The 22,982-nt window shown below is 41.0% G+C and overlaps 1 protein-coding gene across 3 annotated transcripts in view; it reads left to right on the top strand.

The window, feature by feature from the left end:
* The first annotated feature begins 330 nt into the window (after positions 1-330).
* The window catches only part of pik3ap1 (phosphoinositide-3-kinase adaptor protein 1), a 36,201-nt gene continuing 13,549 nt past the window's right edge, over positions 331-22,982 (top strand). For 2 of the 3 annotated variants that reach the window (XM_052150462.1, XM_052150460.1), the window contains exons 1-3: positions 331-489; positions 21,416-21,844; positions 22,475-22,707. In XM_052150462.1, coding sequence (XP_052006422.1) covers positions 21,436-21,844; positions 22,475-22,707 — 642 coding nt within the window. In that variant the 5' untranslated portion in view covers positions 331-489; positions 21,416-21,435. The remainder of the gene's footprint in view (positions 490-21,415; positions 21,845-22,474; positions 22,708-22,982) is intronic. The other variant, XM_052150461.1, reaches the window with a different exon arrangement.

Genomic DNA, 22,982 nt, shown 5'->3' with positions numbered 1-22,982 from the left:
CTGGACAAAAAAGTCCACAATGGGGTGCAAAATAATTATGAAATTGTATATTGTAGACTGGCTATGCAGTGCACTTATAGTATTTGTGATTAGTCTGAGTTTACTGGGTGTTTTAAAGAGGCTACAGGAAAATGTTGTTAAACTTTGTATAACTTCTGTATTTAAATTCACTGTGAAATTACTCAGTATTTTCACAGTCACAACAGCTTACAGCAGCTTTAACTGTGTCGGTTTAAGCAGCGCAATGCAAAGTGTTTCAGGAAGTTACGCTACTGCCCACCATCAGGAAATGGACTGCTTCTTTTAGTAAATGTATGTCATGGTCTGAAGGCAGATCGGTCATGTACCACAGTTAAATATGAAAAGTATTTTGATCGTAAGGTAGACAGAGAAAGGAGATAAACATATTGCCACTGGAGGAAGGTGAAACCACTGTAAATCCTGAAGCAAGGTAAAAGTTATTACTTTTGCCTTATCAAAATACACAAGGTAAGTCATTTTTTATGTGTAGATCTAATTTATTGCCATTAAAAAGATAGATTTGAATAAATTAGGCAGATTCCACAGCTTTTCATTATAACCAATGAGATTTAAGTATTTGAATATGTAATTTGTTTTCGGTTTGAAATTCACAAGGTAAGAAATGATATAATGTTTAGTTGAAGTGCTTTCAATATAGGGAAGGGTGAATATAATTTACAAATCACTCCTTTTTATTTTTATTAACATTTTTCACACTGTCCCAACTTTTTCGGAATTGGGGTTGTACTTGAAATCTATTTTCCTTCTACAGGATATACTTTTTTTTGGTAGATATCTATTTAAAGTATGCAGTCTAACTCAATGCAAAGTCAATTGTGGATAGGAGTACAGCTGCAGGTGATACAGTATCTACTATATATGTTCCCTAGGTTGAAGTTTTACATTTTCTTGAGTATGTATTTATCTATTGGCTAATCCATTTTTAAAAGAGGCCGATCATACCAGAGTGATATATTAACCTTTCCATTAAAGGGCAACATTTGATCCCTGGAGATGTTTTTCATGGGCATTTTTTCTTACATTTTAAGAGGGCATTGTTGGGTCATCATCTGGCACAACAGTTCTAATTCATGTTTCACCTTTGTGGTTTTAATTCACTATAATTGTCACATACAACAGTGCATCATGAGTTATTAGGATTTATAATGAACATATTAATTACTTACATTTCATCAACACAAAGGCTAGGGATGTGTACAACGGTATAATTTCAAAATCGACAAGTAAGAATGTTATGCCGATGATCAGTCGTAATGTGTAATTAGGTTGGAGTAATTTCCACAAGACACCTGTCAGACATGTTTCTTAGACACTAAGCACAGCCCTTCAATAGGATAACAGACATTAAAAAAATGTATTATCTTTATAACTATAACCTTTGTTTGCACAAAACTGAGATCAGTTTGTAAAATACTGTTGTGGTGCTTTGGTGTTTTTCACCCTTAGATGCATGTTTTATCAATTCCTGTTTTTGTTTGTGTCTTTATATAACAAGTAAAATTCATAAATTTGAATATAAACAAAGTAAAAAGCAATAGAACGAATAAAAACTAGAATCCCTAAAACAGCGTGTGGGTAGAAACATTACGCATAGCTGCTCATAAAATCATCGTCACTGTAAAAAATGTCAGTAATTTTAACAGTAAAATACTGTAAAAATGCTACAAGAAATAAAATGTTAATTGGTTAATGAATATTAACAGGAAAATATACAGTAAAATGTTTTTAAATATTTTAAGACAATACAGTAGTTTTTACAATAAACTGTTGTAAAATGTAATTTTTTAGATGTAAAAAGTAAGATTTTCCTGTATAATTATTGGCAATTATTTCATTATGTTTAACAAGAGAGTACATGTACTTTTTTACAGTAAATAATTGTTAAAATTACAGTAAAAAAAACATAATCGGGCATTCCCAGAATTCCCTATGTGTCCCATTACATTTCATTATATTTTATGGGAATAGTTATGTTTCATCTTATTTTTAATATCAGTTACTTACACGGGGGTGTTCTGTGTTATATTTGATGTAGTTTAATGTTTACTGCATTAATTCAGTCTTACATGTGTTACCATGATGGTGATTAGTGTTTGTGTGAGTGACACTGGACAATATCTCTACATGTTTATTGGTCATTGCTCCTGGAAGAGCCATTACTGATGAAGGTCATGTGCCCTTCTGTAGTTACTATGGTGATTAATTAAATACCTTATGAAGTAAAAAGCAGATTTGTATAGTTTCAACAGGATAATATCAAGTTTATGAAATGTTCTTACTATACAATTCACATCAGTTTTATTTATTTAACAGTGCCAGCGTGGTCATGTAAATTACAACCATTTTAAACTGTAAAATGTACAGGTTGTTCTGTAAAGTTGTTTACATTTGTACTGAATTTTTTACATAATTATTCTGGCAACAACAGCTGCCAGTTTAATTTTTTTTTGTAAAAACAACAAAAATCTTTTTACAGTGTGATATATGCGTTCGGGTGTATTAACTAAGAACAAAACAATAAATAATAGAACACTAAAAAAAAAACAATAGATATGATGTAATAGTATTATTTACAAAGGTGTGAAATAATGTAAAGTTATTTAATGAGGTGCAAATTTAGCCTACCTCTTGAAGCAAGGCGAGTGCCGCTAGGGGAGGAAACGCCACCAGAGTCTAACTAACCGACTACGCCACCTGGGGACTTTCACCCCAAGAAATGTTTATTTCAACAAACACCCCAGTTATACAAAGGCTACACAGGTTCGTTAACTGAAGCAAGACAGAGACGTGGTTACAAAAGAAGTATTAATTTATTGATAAATAAATTATAACTGGGAGAACCTGTAAAGAGGATGATTGAAAATGAGGATGTTTAAATCAAATTGCAATAGAAAATGTAGAAAAGGTTTTATTACAATATATATTTAACAATCAGGTTAATTCTTTTAAAACCAATATTCTCCCAGTTATGGCTCAAATTACTCCATGAAAAGGAGGGGAAAGTGGGCAGGGGCCAGCTGTGGAGAGACAGTCTACTAAGGGGGTGTTCCAGGGATGCACAAACTTACCCACTGCAGGTGCCCACTGCAATCGCCAGTCACTGCAAACAAGTGTCACCACAAATCGTGTCACTGTGCAGTTATCACTACAATCCGTGAAGGGAACCAAACTAATGTGCCTAGTCTCTCCGCAAGCTGGCTACTAGCTCCACCGAAAAGCAAAATAATTAACAAAACCAAAGAAACAAACCAGTTGATAACCTAATATACAAGCAAACCAAACAGGGAGGCACTAACAAAGATGTACTAAAACAATTAAAATCCAAAGACAGCTAAACTAAGGCAAAACAGCAGCTGACAACCTTCACTCAAATGTACTTAGTAGGCTAAGAGAGAGTTCATCACACCATTCCAGGCAGGGGAGCTTGGAATCCCTTCCAAGCCCAGGCAAATAACGGTCAGGCAGGCAGCAGACTAACAGTCACAAAGATAGTCCCATGTGGCAACCAAAAGGCAGAGACAAAGCCACGAAGCAGCCATGATGACACAGGTGCTTTATATAAGTTCAGCTAACGAGGGGGTTTGGTCTGGGTGGAGCTAATTGTATCTAGTATCAAGTGCATTCAAAAGCCAACAGGGTGCAAACTTACTGCACACACCACTTACACTCTATTTCATAAATGTATTCCAAGGGCTAAAATTCTTTAGTTTGACCTGTCATTTCAACTACAGAGTATTTAAACTTAATTAAAAAATTTGAAATAAAACGACACATAAAATATCAACTTAACAACAATCAAACCAAACATTAATTTACAAAAGGTAGCTGTAACGTAGTTCAATAGGCAAGGAGGAGGCGAGAACAGGCTTGATAATATCAATAATAGTTTAATATAAAACTGAAACAAAAGACAAACACACACACATGACAGACATATCCCTAAACGATCTCTCTCTCCCGCAACACCATCCACAATTGGCCTTTATCCCTCTCTGAGGCTTAATTAGCCTGATAAGGGACCGGGTGTGTATAGTCACGACCCGGCCCCACCCGCCGCCCTGCCACAGTAGCCTAACTCACTCTTAGATGATAGTCTAAGAGTCTAAATTCCAGGTCGAACATCAGTGTTTCAAAATACAACGATAATAAATGAATGGCTCATATGTAGGATATGAAAAATAAATAAATCATCTGTCAATGCATTTAAAACAAATAAATAACTGAACAGAGGTCTCACCACGTTAAAATGAAATATGTTTTAAATGCCAGGTTTTTATAATCCGCAGAGAGATTTAAATGTATTTATATTTGTTCGTGAGAGAATCAGAAAGAAAATAATAAGGTTCTGCCCAAAAATGCTCACAGTAAATAATCCAAATTTACTGATATTCCACAAAAAATTCGTGAAGAAATGATGCAAGGAAAGGGAACGAGTATGTACAATTTTATAAAAGAGAAGAACCCATTGACGAGAGAGTTGCTGCACCATTTACAATAAAAGTGACTGGACGAATACCTGGAAATGTCGCTAAGCAAATCATTATATGCTTGTCTTTCATCTTCTGAAACATGACAAGAAAACACAGTATACTGTCTCTTCATCACGCCAGTTATCGCAATTGCCACCATTGTTTGACACATTACAGTTTTCCTCGATCCATTCAGCCGCATTTCTCAACGGATACAAAATCTGCTGCTACAGAGGAACCATGTAATGTTTCATTACTTAAAACAACAACAACAACAACAAAAAACAACAACAATAACAACAACAAAACGTCACCGTTATGTAACCTCGGTTCCCTGAGATGTAGGGAACGCTTTGGAAAAAAATCATTGTCTTTGATTTCTGAACTCCTATTGATCGCGCCAATTCAGATGCAACTGAATTGAGCCAATGGCATTCGTGCCCGCTAAGCCAATGACATTGAGCGCGTGCTCAGCTCTCTATATATGTGGGCGGCATAGCTATGAGTCAGAATTTACCGACTAAAAGCAGCGGCTGAGCCGCCCAAATGTGAAGTCCAATAGTGTGGCTAGCTACGTGATGTCTCGTTCCTTTCATCTCTGGGAATAATCACATTCGCCTGGCTCAGTAGTGGGATGCTTTGCCTATAAGAGGGCCCCAAGCGGACCTAGCAGAGCACAGCTAGGTGCACGCTTAGAGTTCCACTAAGGGAAACCCAGTGCATATCTATCTTTTAACCAGAGAATGAGTGTCTAAGGTTGGACAAAACACAAGTATATTAACGTATATGTGTGGAAAACACAGTAAATACATATTCAAGTGGTATGGCCCAAGTGTGGCACCGCTTTACATTCGAATGTCTAAAGCACAGCCTAGACATAAGAGATATTGCATGTAGTGTAAATAGGCAGTATTAACAAAGTATGACAGCTCTTAAAATGAAGGGTAGAGTATTGCATTGTTGAATAAAAAACGCTAAGCGGACCAAGGAGAGCACAGGTGCGTGTGGTCTGGGAGCAAAGTGAATTCATCGAGTTCTTGCAGCGGATCTAAGAGAACACAATTAATTAAGCTGCTACACAGACAATATCTGTGAAGCTACCGAATGAACATCAAGGTTGTAAAATAATGCAAAGGTGATGGGCGAAGCCCAACCTGCCGTCAGGCAGATTTCTTGAATGCAAACACCATTTTCCCACGGCCAAGAGGTGGCCATACCTCTCGTTGAGTGGGCCTTAATGCCAATAGGGCATTGGGTTCCCTGAGATATGTATGCCAGTGTTATAGCGTCAACAATACAATGTGAGAGTCTCTGCTTTGAGAACAGACAAAAAGCTGGTCCATTCGTCTGAACTTGCTTGTGCGGGACACATAGGTGTGTTGCGCTCTGACTGGACAGAACGCATGAAGGAAGCGTTGCTCTTCCGACTTGAAAAGAGAAGGGTAAAAGGCTTGTAAAGTGACTACCTGCGACTTAAGAGCGTAGAGAGCAATTTGGGAACATAACCTTTTTTTGGTCTCAGTGTGGCTCTAGATTTGCTTGGACTGAATTCCAGACAGGAGCTGTGCATTGAGAATGCCTGCAGATCACTCACCCTCTTAACAGATGCCAGGATGAGTAAGGGAGTTCTTTTCAAGGAAAGAGAATGTAGATTGATGGTCTTGATTGGTTCAAAGGAGGCTGTAGTGCGTCCAGCACCAAGGCCAGGTCCCATGTAGGGATTGTAGCTGGGTGGGTAGGATTCATTCGCCTCGTGCCTCTTAGAATGCTCACCACGAAGCAATTTCTACCTACTGGCATGCTCCCTACAGCTGCATGATTTGCAGATATAGCAGCTGTATATACTTTTAGCATTGATGGAGTAAGACCTGTGTCTAAGCGATCCTGTAAAATTCCAAAATGACAGAAATAGGGCAATTAACGGGATCGTCACGCCACGTTTTGCACCATTTAACAAACACATTCCATTTGCAGGCATAGTGCCGTCTTGTAGATGGGGCTTTAGCGTGCAAAACTGAATTCTTTATTGCTTGTGAGAGGTTTTTATCATTCTACACATCCCACTCATCCCACTCCTGTAGATTACATAACTCCGGCCGCGGGTGCCAAATCGAGCTGCGAGCCTGAGAAAGAAGGCCCGTCTTAGTGGGATTTCCCGCGGTTGCACATATAAGAGTTACACTATTTCTGGAAACCACAGTTGATTCGGCCACCTCGGCATGATCAGTAGAACTGTTTCCATTTCCTCCCTGATTTTGGAAAGGAATGGAGGAATGAGGCACAGCTGGGAAAATGCATACTTTTTACATGCTGACCAGTTGTGAGCTAGAGCATCCACCCCCAACGGGGCTTATCCTGTCATGGAATACCACAAAGGACAATGAGAGGTCTCCTGGGAGGCGAAAAGATCTATCATCACCCTCCCAAACCTGTTCCAGATCTCCGTGAACATCAGGGTGTGGAGTTTCCTCTCCCCAGGGATCACTCCCTGTTGAGAGAGCATGTCCATTCCAAAATTCAGGGCTCTGGGCACATGGGTTGCTGTAACGACAGGAGACGCATGACACTCCATTTGAAGAGCTGCCATTAGATTATCATTGCTGGAGATCACACACTGCCCTGGTGATGAATCAGTCGGTGTGAATTAGAATATGATGCCTGTTACTTCTGACTCAAATGCTCTTAGTGATAAAAAAAACTGCAACATGTCGAGCGGTTGGTGTGCCTGTCCGTTTCATATTAGTCCATTCCCTGAATGCCGTGCGACAGTTGCATAATGCACCCCAGCCCGTGTTGGACGCATCTGTAGTGACTACTTTGCATATGGAAATCTGACCTAAGGTGACCAAATGCCATTAAACCCCAGAGCTGTCCATGGTGCTATCACAGGTAGACAGTGGTTGGTGACTACAATAGGATGGTGCCTGTAGCACCATGCCCGTTGAGAAGCATTGCAGAGGTCTCATGTGTAACAGACCAAGGGGAGTGACTGCTACTACAACTGCCATAATCCGAGGAGTTTCTGAAAGTATTTGTGTCAACATTTTGAACGGGCGCTTTGACAGTGCACGTGAGATTTCCATGCCTTTATTCGCTCAGACTGCGGGGATAGCGAGATCACTGAAGAGCTTAACAAGGTGCCCGGCACAGGGGCAGGGCTGACGGTTTGTGGGCTGTGTGTGGGTGCGTGAAGAGGAACATAGATCTTTTTGTGAGTGTTTGTGTACTTTTTTCCGCACAATTTTTATAAACTTTACTGGCACAGACAAGCAATCTTGAACAATCTCTCGAACAGGAACAGAAGGAGGAGAGAACAGGGATTCTGTGCAAGTTCGCTTGGGGGTGGGGCTTCCCCACGGTGAACAGTGTGGACTGCTCTTCATGCTGCTAAATCCGTCAGGAACACTGAGGCTGATCAGAAGGTTTTCTCGATGGGCGGGGCTCTTGGCGAGGTGGCTGTAGATAACGGCGCTTTGGCCAAGGCTTCTTTGGGAGAACAGCTGGCTAAGATGGACCCGGAGTGGCCTGGGGAGTTGAGTGCTGCCGTTTCTGGACAAAATGGGGCTGCTATTGTCTTTTCAACTGGGGGAAGTGAGCCATTTCCCATTTGGTCGATGGACGTGAAGGCTGCCGTATTGGAGAGGTGCAGCATCGCCAAGTATGGTGAAATCCACGATTTGGAGAGTTCAGTGTGGACCTCAGGGAAGAATGGGCCAGGTCTATGCAGGGCGGTCTTAGTTTGGTGGCCCGGCAAAAACAACTTGTCCAGCCGAGAACGAGTTTGCTCTAGCGGAGGTGACCATTCGAGCTCCAGCTCGTCTACAGCCTTAGTAAGAATGCGGACAAGCTCTGCATCCACTGTCAAAGAACGGTCTGCGCCTTTTAGGGGGGAGAAGCAGCGTCCTCCATTGACGCGGACGAGGTGACAGTGTCCAAAGCCGTGAGAGACATGGCATCATCATTCTCCTCTTCTTCTTCATATTCACCACTGCCGAGCTGCACAAGAGCAGAAGTATTGTCTGGTGGGTGAAGACTTTTAGTGTACAGGATGGGGGAAGATGAGTGTGTGGGTCTGTGCGCATGCGGGACCTGAGCCGGCATTACAGCCTCACAATACATTTGCTCCATGTCCTCGCTTTGAGCATCGTCGCTCCACAGGCCCTCGAGGGGCGGTCGGGTCTTGCGCTTAAACAGCGCTATCTGAGATCAGAGCGTTTTGAGGCACATTGTCTCGGAGAGCGGGCATTCAGCCTCAACCAGAACTGCTTCTGAGTGGGCATGGCCCAGACAGAACACACAGCTCTTGTGGCTGTCAGATGTGGGAACAGGTTTCCCACATCTGCACTTACGCGACGGTATCTTCAAAAAGACGGTCCAGTCAGCGCAAGTGTGGAAATGTACTTTTTATATATATAGATATACTCTTTTAGATCACAGGAGCACAGCCGGGGAGCGGCCGTCTTCAGGAAGGGAAGCGTCATCCACTGCAGGTAAGTGCGATTCAACGGTGAACCAGATCCAGAATTGAAGGAGATAAATTCTGACTGATGGCGCTATGCCGCCTGCTTATATAGAGAGCTGAGCACCGCATGCTCAATGTCATTGGCTGAGCGGACGTGAATGGAATTGGCTCAATTCTGTTGCATCCGAATTATTGATGCAATGTGAGTGACCGGAATCGAAAGGGAACTAACAGTTTTTATAATGACTGGAAAAGAGAAGAACAGCTGATTTATTTAAACATGATGAAAATGCAGTCAAATGCTGCAAAACCAGTCAAATGATTTTCAGCACCAAAAGAAATTAACAGCGACCGATTAAACAAAAATATTGACAATCTAAATTAGACTATGAAAAAAAGTTAGGAAATGTTAACTGCGCATAAGTTGATTTAATTAATTAGCTTAATATCGTGCTTTCCCATATGAGCTCGACTTTCCTTTTTCCAGGCAGCCAGGGGACGTCGCATTTAGCGGAACATGTGACTCGATTGGACTGACAAATAAAATTTATTTAGAATGTGAATATAGATTTCTGCCACATACACATTATTTTGTACATGCAATAGTCATTTAATTTAACTATCACATGTTTTTGGAAGTTCAAATAATCCATTTAAAATCCTGTTGGCTCAAATATCTGAGGGGGTACGTGTTTCCTTACTTTGAATATCAGGTGAAAGCATGGGTCTTCCCCATTTGAACTGAATAATTACAGTATGTCAGAAGCATGTACAACTCCCCAAAAATCCCAATAGGAATTCCTACCATTATAACTGTGTGATAATGAGTTAACATGTAGTGTTCGATAAATACTAGCAAAAATATGTACATACAGTATTAACTGCATACATATTAGTTAACCTCTAGCGATGGTTATGTTCTAAGATAAACGATCACTTAATGTCAGTAATTTAGGTAACCAGCAACAGGGGTGTCAATTTGATTAAAAAGTGGTGGGGACAAAAGGGGTCAAAAAATCCTAAAGGATTCCAATAAGAAAATTTTACAGGATTCCAATTGGAATTTTTATCATAATTTGGAACCATTCCTAGAAGATTTTTTCTTTTAGGATCACACATAGGAGTCTAATTGGAATTCATATCCTGTTGTATTAGTTCAAAGGGATTTATTTTTTATTTTGTTCTAAAGGATTTTTTAAAATGTAATTGATTCTAATTGGATTTCTATACAGAAACATTTATGGGAATTCAATAAGTCTTTTAAGAATCTTAATGGTGCCCTTTTCCACTGAGAAATAGATTTGTCCCTAAAGAAATGTATACTTAAACATATATGTTTAAAATGATGTACACTCACATAAGATGCACTGTAGACTCCAATCATATCAATGTTCTAGAAAAGGCTGTTTTATTGTATATTGAACAGATAACCCACTCAAGGTGGCTGTCATTTTGAGATCACAAAACCTGCAGTGTATTGCAGTTGGAGTTAATGAAGTCATTGAACACAAATGCAAGAAAAACCTAAAATGGAGGCAGATTACTAAGATTACTGTTCAAATTGTTTCTTTATTGTCATTACTTTATCTTTTCAATTTTCATTACTTTTTAAGTCAAGTCAAGTCAAGTGGTTTTTATTGTCGTTTCAACCATATACAGTTAGTACAGTACACAGCAAAACGAGACAACGTTCCTCCAGGACCATGGTGCTACATAAAAACAACAAAGGACCAACATAGGACCACATGAGACAACACAACGAAATAAAATACCTATATAAACTACCTATATATACCTATATAAAGTGCACGTGCAAACATGTGCAAAAAGTACAGGACAGTACAGCAAATTACTGACAATGAACAGGACAATAGACAGTGCAGCGCCGACCAGTACTCAGTAGTGCAAAATGATGACAGTTTCTAAAATGTAAACATAACATACTATGAGATAATGTTCTATGCACATAGCAGTTATTGAGGTAGCAGACAGTTATAAAGTGACAGTTATTAAAGTGCAACTCAGGACACGTGTGTGTCAAACCAGTCTCTGAGTATTGAGGAGTCTGATGGCTTGGGGAAGAAGCTGTTACACAGTCTGGCCGTGAGGGCCCGAATGCTTCGGTACCTCTTGCCAGACGGGAGGAGGGTAAAGAGTTTGTGTGAGGGGTGTGTGGGGTCGTCCACAATGCTGGTTGCTTTGTGGATACAGTGTTTTTTGTAAATGTCTTTGATGGAGGGAAGAGAGACCCCAGTGATCTTCTCAGCTGTCCTCACTATCCTCTGCAGGGCTTTGCGGTCCGAAACGGTGCAAGTCCCAAACCAGGCAGTGATGCAGCTGCTCAGGATGCTCTCAATAGTCCCTCTATAGAATGTAGTGAGGATGGGGGTTGGGAGATGTGCTTTCCTCAGCCTTCGAAGAAAGTAGAGACGCTGCTGGGCTTTCTTGGTGATAGAGCTGGTGTTGAGGGACCAGGTGAGGTTCTCCGCCAGGTGAACACCAAGAAATTTGGTGCTCTTGACGATCTCCACAGAGGAGCCGTCGATGTTCAGCGGAGTGTGTTCACCTTGTGCTCTCCTAAAGTCAACAACCATCTTTTTTGTTTTGTCGACATTCAGGGACAGGTTGTTGGCTCTACACCAGTTCGTCAGCAGCTGCACCTCCTCTCTGTATGCTGACTCGTTGTTCTTGCTGATGAGACCCACCACGGTCGTGTCATCGGCGAACTTGATGATGTGATTCGAGCTGTGCATTGCTGCACAGTCGTGAGTCAGCAGCGTGAACAGCAGTGGACTGAGCACACAGCCCTGGGGGCCCCAGTGCTCAGTGTGGTGGTGGTGGAGATGCTGTTCCCGATCCGGACTGACTGAGGTCTCCCAGTCAGGAAGTCCAGGATCCAGTTGCAGAGGGAGGTGTCCAGGCCCAGCAGGTTCAGCTTTCCAATCAGGTGCTGGGGAATGATTGTGTTGAATGCTGAGCTGAAATCTATGAACAGCATTCGAACGTATGAGTCCTTATTGTCTAGGTGGGTGAGGGCCAGATGGAGGGTTGTGGTGATGGCATCGTCCGTTGAACGGTTTGAACGATACGCAAACTGCAGTGGGTCTAGTGAGGGGGCAGCTGGGTCTTAATCTGCCTCATGACGAGCCTCTCGAAGCACTTCATGATGATGGGTGTAAGTCGCGACGGGACGGTAGTCGCTGAGGCAGGACACTGAAGACTTCTTTGGCATGGGGATGATGGTGGTGGCCTTGAAGCACGTTGGAACGACGGCGCTGCTCAGAGAGATGTTGAAGATGTCGGTAAGAACATCTGCTAGCTGGTCTGCACATCCTCTGAGCACTCTGCCAGGAATGTTGTCTGGTCCAGCAGCCTTCCGTGGGTTGACTCTACGTAGAGTTTTCCTCACATCTGCCGTGGTAAGACAGAGCACCTGGTCGTTGGGAGGAGGGGTGGACTTCCTCGCCATCACGCCGTTCTGCACTTCAAACCGAGCGTAGAAGTCGCTCAGCGCATCTGGAAGGGAGGCATCTTTGTCACAGGCAACTGATGTTGTCCTGTAGTTGGTGATGGCCTGGATGCCCTGCCACATGCCGCGTGTCACCGCTATCCTGGAAGTGACTGTGGATTCTCTGGGCGCATGCGCGCTTTGCCTCTCTGATTGCCTGTGACAGTTTGGCCCTAGCTGTTCTTAGGGCTGCCTTATCGCCTGCTCTGAAGGCGGAGTCTCGGGACCTCAGCAGCGTGCGCACCTCCGCAGTCATCCACGGCTTCTGGTTGGAGCGTGTGGTGATGGTCTTGGAGAAAGTGACATCATCAATGCACTTGCTGATGTAGCTGGTCACTGATGCTGTGTATTCCTCCAAGTTGGTAGAATCGCCATATGTTGCAGCCTCCCTGAACATGTGCCAGTCAGTACACTCAAAACAGTCCTGAAGAGCAGAGATGGCTCCTGCTGGCGGTTTTGTGCGTCTGACGAGCGGTCTGTATGCTGGAATTAACATAACAGAGATGTGGTCTGAGTAGCCGAGGTGGGGGCGGGGCTCCGCCGTGCAGCGCCTGGGATGTTTGTGTAAACAAGATCAAGCTGCTCAGCCCTCTCGTTGCAAAGTCCACATACTGATGGAATTTAGGGAGCACTGTCTTGAGATTTGCATGGTTGAAATCTCCGGCGACAATAAACAGTCCGTCGGGGTGAGCGTTCTGCAGTTCGCTCATAGCCCCATACAGTTCACAGAGCGCTTCCTTAGCGTTAGCTGGGGGAATGTAAACTCGGTTATGCAAACAGTGGTGAATTCCCGTGGTAGATAAAAAGGTCTGCATCTAACAGTCACAAGCTCCAACAGCGATGAACAGTAACTAGAGACTAGCATAGAGTTCTTGCACCATTCCGTGTTGATGTAAACACACAAGCCACCACCGCGAGTCTTACCGCAGAGAGCTGTATTTCTGTCGGCACGAAACGAGGCGAGCCCGTCTAGCTGAATGGCGGCATCCGGAACTCTGTCGCTGAGCCACGTCTCCGTGAAAACAAAGACGCAGCAGTCTCTAAACTCACGCTGCGTAGCCTGCTGGAGTCGGATATAGTCCAGTTTATTGTCCAGGGAGCAAATATTTGAGAGCAGGATAGACGGGAGAGCCGGCCGGCTAGGGTTTGTTTTTAGCCTAGCATGGACCCCGCCCTCTTTCCGCTTCGCTTTCGCGACACCGCTACGACGTCCTCTCCCCGGCCACCGGCATCAGGCGACGCCGAGGGCTGGAGGCCTGGTCTCCGCAGCAAGCCGAGTACGCGTAGCGCCTCCTGCAGGTCATCATGCAGCTTGGTTTTTGCATGAGTCTTATATTTGAGTAGTGTCTGGCGATGGTAGACACGAACACTGGTTGCTCCGATGTCCATGTGTTGCAAAAGTCGGGCTTTTTTAACAAAAATAGCACCATTGTGGATCCGGAGTGGCCGCTGCGTGCTACCGCGCCGCCATCTTGGATTTAACTTTTATTACTTACTATAAGTTTTACTATAGTTTTACTATATTCATTACAGGCTTTCAACAAAAAGAGAACTAAAAAGAACATGCATAAAGTGTAAAATACAATGTTGACCAAATTTTCAAAAGATAAATTCTGATGCGCATTAATTCTGGTGTCTCTTGGACAAAGTTGAATTTATTTTTGATATAGCCTGTAAGTCAAAAGAATAAAGAGCATATAACATTTGTAAATCAATCCATAAAGAATGATGAGGAACTTGTATCCATCCCCGTGTTCACATCAGAGCCCTATATATTGCAATGCTGTGCCTATAAAACTAGCTATAAATAACTTGTAACTGCTGAAGACTTAGGCCTGTTGCTCACCACATACATATGCACCATATTAAGTGCCATTGCAGTGTAACTGCAGCAGCTGGCTGGCATTCTGCTTTCACACTGACTGTGTTTCTGTGGCTCTATTCTCTACTTTCTTGAACAGCAAATGTTAGGGCCATGACAGCTGCCTACTTTTGCTTGCCTGTTATCCCTTTCTGGTCTCATTGAAAACCATTTTAGACACTGCACACATATCATGAACCAGAGGCATTTGAAATGTAAGATATAGTTATAATATAAGAGCAGATTCAACATGTGCTGTTGTTAGATTAGCACAAAAATTTGATTTTTCAAGGATATATTTGTATTGAAGAACCACAAATTAGAGAAGAAAGCCTGTGCACAGCGCTCAGCCATGCCTTAATTCATGCTGATGTATGAGTAAAGGATCAGCTTATTTACATGCAAGAAATGTAATACATTATTTCAACACAGGAAAGCAACAACAATACAATATATTTTATTTACAGTAACAATAATTTTGCTAAAGTATTTGACACTACACCCTGTCTCTTTGGGCGTGTCAGTTGATGTGACACGATGTACCATAACAGCATGAGGCTGTCTTTAGTGGACGTGTCGAAGTGAACATTCCAAACCATTTATTTGTCTTGTTGGCAGGATTAGTGCCAGTACATACAGTGCAAATTGGATTACAGTGCAAGTTGGATTACGTGCAATTACAAATTGGATTGCTTCATGTTGAAAAAATTCAGTTCTTTGTCATTCACTCTCCTAAGAAACCAGTGATCCTTGGTTTACCCTGGCTATGTTTGCATGATCCTGCAATTTCCTGGAGGGAAGGACAAATTTCAAGTTGGTCTCACTACTGCTTACATAACTGTCTAAGAACTGTTGTACCCAGGCAAAGCAACACCATCACTGTGACATCCACTTTTGTTTAAGAAATTCCTGGGTTTCCTGCTGAGTATAATTATCTCACTGAGGCATTTAGTAAAATTAAGGCCACTCAACTTCCACCTCACCGTTCTTGGGACTGTGGTATAAATCTTCTGCCTGGCAGTACTCCACCTCAGGGACACAGAGGTCAGAACCAGAATCTAAGGCCATGGAGGAGTACATTGATTAGTCATTTGCAAAAGGTTTCATCTGTCCATCCACTTCCCCTGTCAGCGCAGGCTTCTTCTTTGTGTTAAATAAGATAGAGGACTTCGACCATGTATTGATTACCGTAGATTAAATTATGTAACAGTCAAGTTTTGATACCCTCTTCCGCTAGTACTTCTGCAGCTCTTGAATTGCTTTGTTCAGCAAAGATCTTCTCCAAATTAGACTTACGTAATGCCTATAATCTCATTCGCATCCGGGAGGGAGATGAGTGGAAAACTGTGTTCTCTACCAGTACCGGACACTATGAGTACCAGGTAATGCCCTTTGGGCTATCCAACTGTCCTTCAGTATTCCAAGCTTTTGTTAATGAGGTTTTCAGAGACATGCTAAACAGGTGGCCATTATTTACATTGATGATATTTTTTTTCATCAATATTGGAGGAACACATCAAACATGTCCAAGTGGTACTACAATGTCTGATTCAGCATCTGCTCTACGCCAAAGCCGAGAAGTGTGAGTTCCACAAGACATCCATTGCCTCTCTAGGGTATATTCTTAGTCCAGATGGTGTAGCTATGGAAGAATCTAAAGTCCAAGCCGTTTCTGACTGGCCACTACCAACTACAGTAAACGAACATCAATGATTTCTAGGATTCTCCAACATTTACAGGCGATTTGTCAGAAATTTCAAGATCTGTAGCAACACCTCACACGTCGATCCTCTGGAGGGCTACTAAGAAGCTAAAATGGAATGCCGATGCCTTTCAAGGAATTAAAGAAATGTTTCACTACAGCTCCCATTCTTCGGCATCCCGATCCATCTCTACCTTTTGTGTTAGAAGTAGATACTTCGGATACAGGCATAGGAGCGATCATTTCTTAACGCCACGGCTCTCCAGCAAAGTATTTTCCATGTGCATTCTTTTCTTGCAAACTCTCATCTGCAGAACAGAACTATGATGTGGGCAATCCAGAATTATTGGCCATGAAGGCAGACTTTGAGGAATAGCACCATTGATTAGAGGGAGCAAGACAACCCTTCCAAGTTCTCACGGATCACCGCAACCTGGAATACATCTGTGCAGCCAAAAGACTGAACCTTCGCCAAGCTAGGTGGGCATTATTTTTCACAAGATTTGATTTCAGCATTTCTTACTGTCCTGGGACCAAGAATATTAAAGCAGATACACTCTCTCGAATTCATTGGCAATTCAACGAAGATCATACCAGAGAGATGATTCTTTCTTCCTCAGTCATGGTTGCTCCTGTTTGATGGGAGATCATAGAGGAGATTTCACGAGCCAATACCGCTCACCCACCTCCAAACGATTGTCCCCCTCACAAGATCTATGTACCAGTGGTCTTACGACCTCATGTGATACACTGGGTCCATTCTTCCCTGTGTTCCGGCCCATCCAGGCATTCTGGCCAAAATCAAACTTCTTCAAAATCAGTTCTGGTGGAGTTATTATTTGAATTTGTATTCAGATTGTATGGACTACCTGAAGATATTGTTTCAGACCGAGGCTCACAATTCACATCCCACTTATGGAGGGCTTTTTTCAAACAGTTAAATGTTAATGTGAGTCTCACATCTGGGTATCACCCTCAGTCAAATGGTCAGATAGAACGTCTTAATCAGGAACTAGAAAGATTTCTATGCTCTTAATGTCAACGCAATCAGTCTGAATGGAGTCCTTGGACAGAGTATGCCAAGAATTCCCTCCACAAACCTTCTACTGGCACAACTCCCTTTAAATGTATTTTGAGTTTTCAACCTCCGTTATTTCCATGGGCTGGTGAACCTTCAGATGTTCCTGCAGTGGATGATTGGATCATTGGATGCAGTGAGGCTGTATGGGATTTAGCTCATGTTCACCTTCAAAGGGCTGTACATCGCCAAATGTTACAGGCCAATCGCCATCGTCGACCAAACCCTGATTACCAACCTGGACAATGGGTTTGGCTCTACTCAGGATCTTTGTCTTGGTCTTACATGTAAAAAGTCCAAGGTATGATGGTCCATTAAAAATTATAAAACAGATTAGTCCAGTTTCCTATAGACTTCATCCAAAGTTCACAAGTTTCTAGACTCGAAATGTCAGGGTCATTTTTTTGCAATATCTGGTGGACTGGGAGGGTTATGGACTGGAGGAGCATTCTTGGGTCACCACCGAGGGGGGGTGGGGTGGGGGGGAGCCAAAACATCTGTTTTATAACAGGCTCTGTTATACCCTTGGAATGAGACGCTTCTCCTGGACTCCACCAGAGGGCTGCTTCACCCGATTTCTAAAACTCTCACACCTGTTTCTCCATAGTATAATCACCTGTGGACTATTTAACACTGAACACTATAGGATCAGTGCAAAGTATTGTTCTGCCCAGGCAAGCATTCTGAGTGTTTATTGTATGACTTATATCTTCTGTGTTTGACCCTGCTGTGTTTTTGGATTCAATTTATTCAGCATTGCATTTTGGATTTGATGTATTGATTGGACTAATATCTCTGTGCTTTGACCTCTCGCCTGTTTTCCGATATTGGAATATAAACCCCTTTGGACTGATTTCCCTGTGTACCGACCAATGCATGTTTCTACTGTTTTGGATTATTACCCTGGACTGTTATTAATATATATATATATATCCTCTGTTGTTTACCATAAATCTGCACATGGATCCTAATCATACCACTCCTGCTCCATCATTACAACTACATTGCACACATACCAATGTTTTATAATATTTACTGTGCTGGTTTCCTCTTTGTAAGACACATCAGTGGCCATTTAAAATGTTGTTGTTCAGAGCACATCTCATGTTGAGGGATACTCAATCGACTGGATCAACATAAACTTCATTTTCTAAATAGGATTTATAAACTAATAATTATGGTAAATATTAATTTAAAATATTAACAACAATTCTGTGCAATTAATGCATTACTCACTCACACAGAAAAGTGTCTGGGTGACCGAGATGTTCGTGAGGTGCGTAAGTGAAGGTGATAAAGTTACTGTTTACAAACAAACACTCCGCCCCTTCCAGGTTCTATTGGTAGCCCAGTAAAGAGCTGCTGTCTATGGGCGCTTTGCTCAAATTGCACTGAAATTGCCCAAAAAGTGCTGTTTGTGGGGTTCCCCAAAGCTTATGGAAGATAAGGCCTTTTTTTATTTTTATCTATTTTTTATCCTCTTTCTCCTAATTTGGAATGCCCAATTCCCACTACTTAGTAGGTCCTCGTGGTGGCACGGTTACTCTCCTAAATCCAGATGGCAAAGGACAAGTCTCAGTTGCATCCGCTTCTGAGACTGTCAATCCGCACATCTTATCTCGTGGCTCATTGTGCATGACACAGTGGAGAATCTGCATGTCATGCACAAGGAGGTTACCTCATGTGATGCCACCCTCCCTAGCAACTGAGCCAATTTGGTTGCTTAGGTCGCTGGAGTCACTCAGCACACCCTGGATTCGAACTCGATGACATCGAATGATGACATTTCCCAGGTCACCGTCATTGTTCTCGCGTCTGCTCTATTAGACACAACTGACCTGCAGCAGATTTTGGTTGATATTAACTTTTAACTTTTCTGTATGTTTGATGGTAGTTTTCATTTCTAACGCTGGGTTCACACATCCTCCATGAGTGGCGAGTTTTTATTTCGGCACCCATATTAACAGATGACACCATTTACACTGCAAGCGTGAGTCGAGAGATGATGCGTCCCAGAAGCGGCAGTGAGCGGATGGTTTTGGTGTTGAGCCTATTTTTGCCACGTGGCTCACAATAGCAAATCAAAATGATTCAAACGAACCTATATTACACTGCAATTTATATGTCTGCATGCAAGTAAACTCAATAATATAAAAAAGGTAAAGAATTAATAAACTGCCAGACCTTTTGCCATTCTGTGTATATAAGTGTACAGTTTAGACACAACATTAACCAATCACAAACAAGTGTGCTGATAAACATGAAGTGCTTGTGACTGCCCGCTGTTGTCCTTATAGCAGCAATAACTTCAGCTTATTATGAACTTATTAAAGAAAAAAATTCCGTATGATCCCATATATAACTTTATTTCATGCGCAGAGGCGCTGCTGTTTCTCGCAGAAGAGATGCGGCCAATGTGAACGTCTAATGTGACTGCGCCGCTCAATGAGGGTGAGTCGAACCGGCATAAGTAGCCTACCTTAATTCTTAAACTTTAGAAGTGTGTTAAAGGTGTGTGGATGTGTATTCATCAACCTGTTACATGTCTGACATAATCCTACAGGCTCACTGAAGCAAGTTTAAACATGTTTTGCTGATATTTCAGAGAAGAACCCACATACTTTCTTCACTATTATATTCCTTTATAATAACTTTTATTAACATTAAAAGACATTATTACGTTCTATAAAGCTTAAAAGATTGCTGCCTATTTCCACCATTGAAATCTGCTGCTCGAAAGAACCCAGAAGCGCAGTTTCCTGCGGTGTGACGTCACATTAATTTAATCTATAAACATCTAGTCAGAGTTATGTTGATATGACGGTTATTTTGGCAGTCAACACAATAATGCTTATAACATTACAATGAACCCTTTTCTGTTTGAGTTGTAAGTATCCGACAAAGCTGAACCTATCAACAGTATATGTGTAATTCCTAAATACGAAAAACAAACATGATTATTGACGTGATAAAGACGTTACAGTTCAAACAGACAATCAGTTGACTGAAAATAAATGATATTTTACACACAGTTACACATAGATATTTCTAGATTGTGTGAAATTAGTTGATACTTAAATATTGTTTGTTTTGTTTGCCACATCTCATCGGAGTCTCTTCCAGTCTCGTCTATGTTTCACGTGAGATTGCATGCACGTGCAAGTCAAATGATCCCATCTTCAATGCGTGGTGTGCGTGCTCCTATTATAGCAATTCATTTCCTAATTATTCATTTTATTTTTATTTTTATTGTTCATTGTTGTGGAAATAGTAATAATCAGCATGTAAGATCCTTGCATATACATTTAATTGCACATTCTGTGATCCATCCTTTGAGATTAATTTAGGAAAAGTTTGAGTAACAATACAATGGCTTGGTAGGTTAGGGCTGTTAGCAAATCATCTTCACTCATTTTGCCACACTACACATGGCCAAAATTGAAACTTCTGCTCAATGTTTCTTCTGCATTAGACACTTACCTGATGAAAGTTATTTCTAAAAGAAAAGTGGTAGGGACATGTCCCACCCATAAATTATGCCCTATGACCAGGGCTGGACTGGACTGGACTGGGAAGAGAAATTAGGGGGTATGGGGTGTTTGCAGTGAAGTAAAGTTTGAGCGGGGATTATACTGGGAGTTGATGAATGAATGGCAATCAGGTGTGAGATTAAATGGCAGGAAGAAGGGGGTTCTGGGAAATGTAGTCCAGTTATGGGTTAATGCTCAGGGGAAGAAGATCTTGTGTGAACAGATTGGGAGGATGTGACAAAAACTGGGACAGAAAATGGTTAATGTTGCATTTTGTCAGTGCTATAATATGAAAATAATTCCAGTTTTATGGCTTATGGGGGGTCGCCCAGCTGCCCCTCAATTCAAACACTTTTTTAACACACAACTCCCTCAAAAAGCAGAAGTTTCAAAAATGAATTTATCCCAAAATACCTGTAAATAATCTGTTTGGAGTGTATTGTTTTTGAAGATAGTATATATTTAAATTTAGAAACAATGAGAAATTAATTATGGTGACATAACACTTGTTTAGACAGCGTTAAAGTTACAGAGTTAGAGTTATAAACTGAGCCAGTTTTGAAGAATGAAAAGAATGAATGTGAGTTCCTCTAAAATCTGAAAGGGATTACATATGTTTTAAATCTGGTAATTTTCTAACCAAGAAATTATTATGAATTACTGTGCTATATCTTCTGCATTATTTAGACTCTTTTCCAGATGTGCTTCAGCTTAATGGATAAGCAGCATCTGTTAAACGGAAGCTTATTGCATTGTTTTGCAGGAAAACCTGGATACTCCACAATGTGCGAGGTGTTAATTGTTCATACCAGTGAGGCCAGTGAATGGGCCGAGTATCTACAGCAAATCTTGGTGGAATCGTGTTACTTTATGGAAGGCTCCATTGTTTTGATTGATGTTTTTGAACAAAATTTGCTGGAAAATCAGGAACTGTTTGACTCGGCAAGTATCAGCAAGTGCATTGTGCCTTTGCTGTCTACCGTGTTCTTGGACATGCAGAGAGATCCAGAAGTGCTTGACACTTTCCGGGAACTTCTCCGACCCCCTCACAAAGTCGTTGCATTTTTGTGTGGAGTATTAGAAAGTGAAATATCAGCAGACTATTTTGAACACTGGGATCTTTGGAAAAAGCTCAGTTCAGAAGATGATCCTTCAGTATATGTGTCGACAGTCCTTGAGTGCATTAATGATGGTATGTATTCTTAATATTCTCTGTCTACAATTGAATGTCTCTTTCAGTATAAGACTATATTCACTATATCACCTCAGATAATTATCTAATAACTGTTTATTATTATTATTACTTAATCTCAGCATTTACATCACACCCCTTCTCTAAAGTCCAGACTCTCTGCTAAAGAGAGCATCAAATGTATTTAAAAGGAATACTTAAAAAAAAAAACACCTTTTGAAAAAAGTGTTTTCAAAGGTTTTTTTTATAGCCAATAATAAAAAAATATATTTAGTTTTATTTAAAAACTATTTACTGTAATAAAAGTTTTTTTTTTTTTTTTTTTTTCAATTAAATTGACCTTCAATTGAATTTTTGTATGGAGAATCATTATCAATGAAACCATATCCTTTTAAATGGTTGTCCTGAATTAATGTTGATAGCACTTTATAATACAGAAACTACACTGTATAAAGTATTTATAAATTATATGTTTGGTAGATTATTTTATTGAACAATTAATTGTTTGCTACACAGAATATAAATGAATTATAAACTATTCATATAAATCCTATATAAACAAATACTTTATACTGTGTAGTTTTTATAATGATTTTACTGTAATGTTTAATATATAATTCTTCATTTAAGGATGTATTAGTATACAACATGACCAGGAGACAAAAGATGCAATTCAACTAGAAGAACACATGGATGAGTTCACATTATCGGACATTCCTGGGAGCCTAAATTTATCTGATGAAAAAGAGCAGCATGAGGTGAATGAGGATGATGTTTGTTCCACTGATGAGCAGACTTGTGCCTATGAGACACAAAAGGATGAGACCTGTCTTACCGTCCAACCAGACAGAATACTATGTGGGGTGAGTGCAGAGGTATTTTTTGAAGAATTATGTTTAGTAGCTGTTTTTTTTTACATTTTGCATGTAAGTTTATAGTTAGCTCAAGAACCTCTTTAATAAAGATGGGAGTACAAAATTTATTAAGACATACGGATGTGGCACAGGTCGATTCTAAAATTATCTTTTCTAAGAATTTGTCAGTGTTAGTGCTAGCATGAAGATCACATAGTTTAAGATCACACTTTTTTGTGCATTTTGAATCAGATAGAAAGTCAGCGTGGTTTATATGGGCCCCC

Source organism: Xyrauchen texanus, chromosome 20 (assembly GCF_025860055.1).
Source record: "Xyrauchen texanus isolate HMW12.3.18 chromosome 20, RBS_HiC_50CHRs, whole genome shotgun sequence".
In the NCBI taxonomy this organism is placed as follows: domain Eukaryota; kingdom Metazoa; phylum Chordata; class Actinopteri; order Cypriniformes; family Catostomidae; genus Xyrauchen; species Xyrauchen texanus.
Note: the sequence above shows the minus strand (reverse complement) of the source record. Positions and strands in the feature narration are given on the sequence as shown.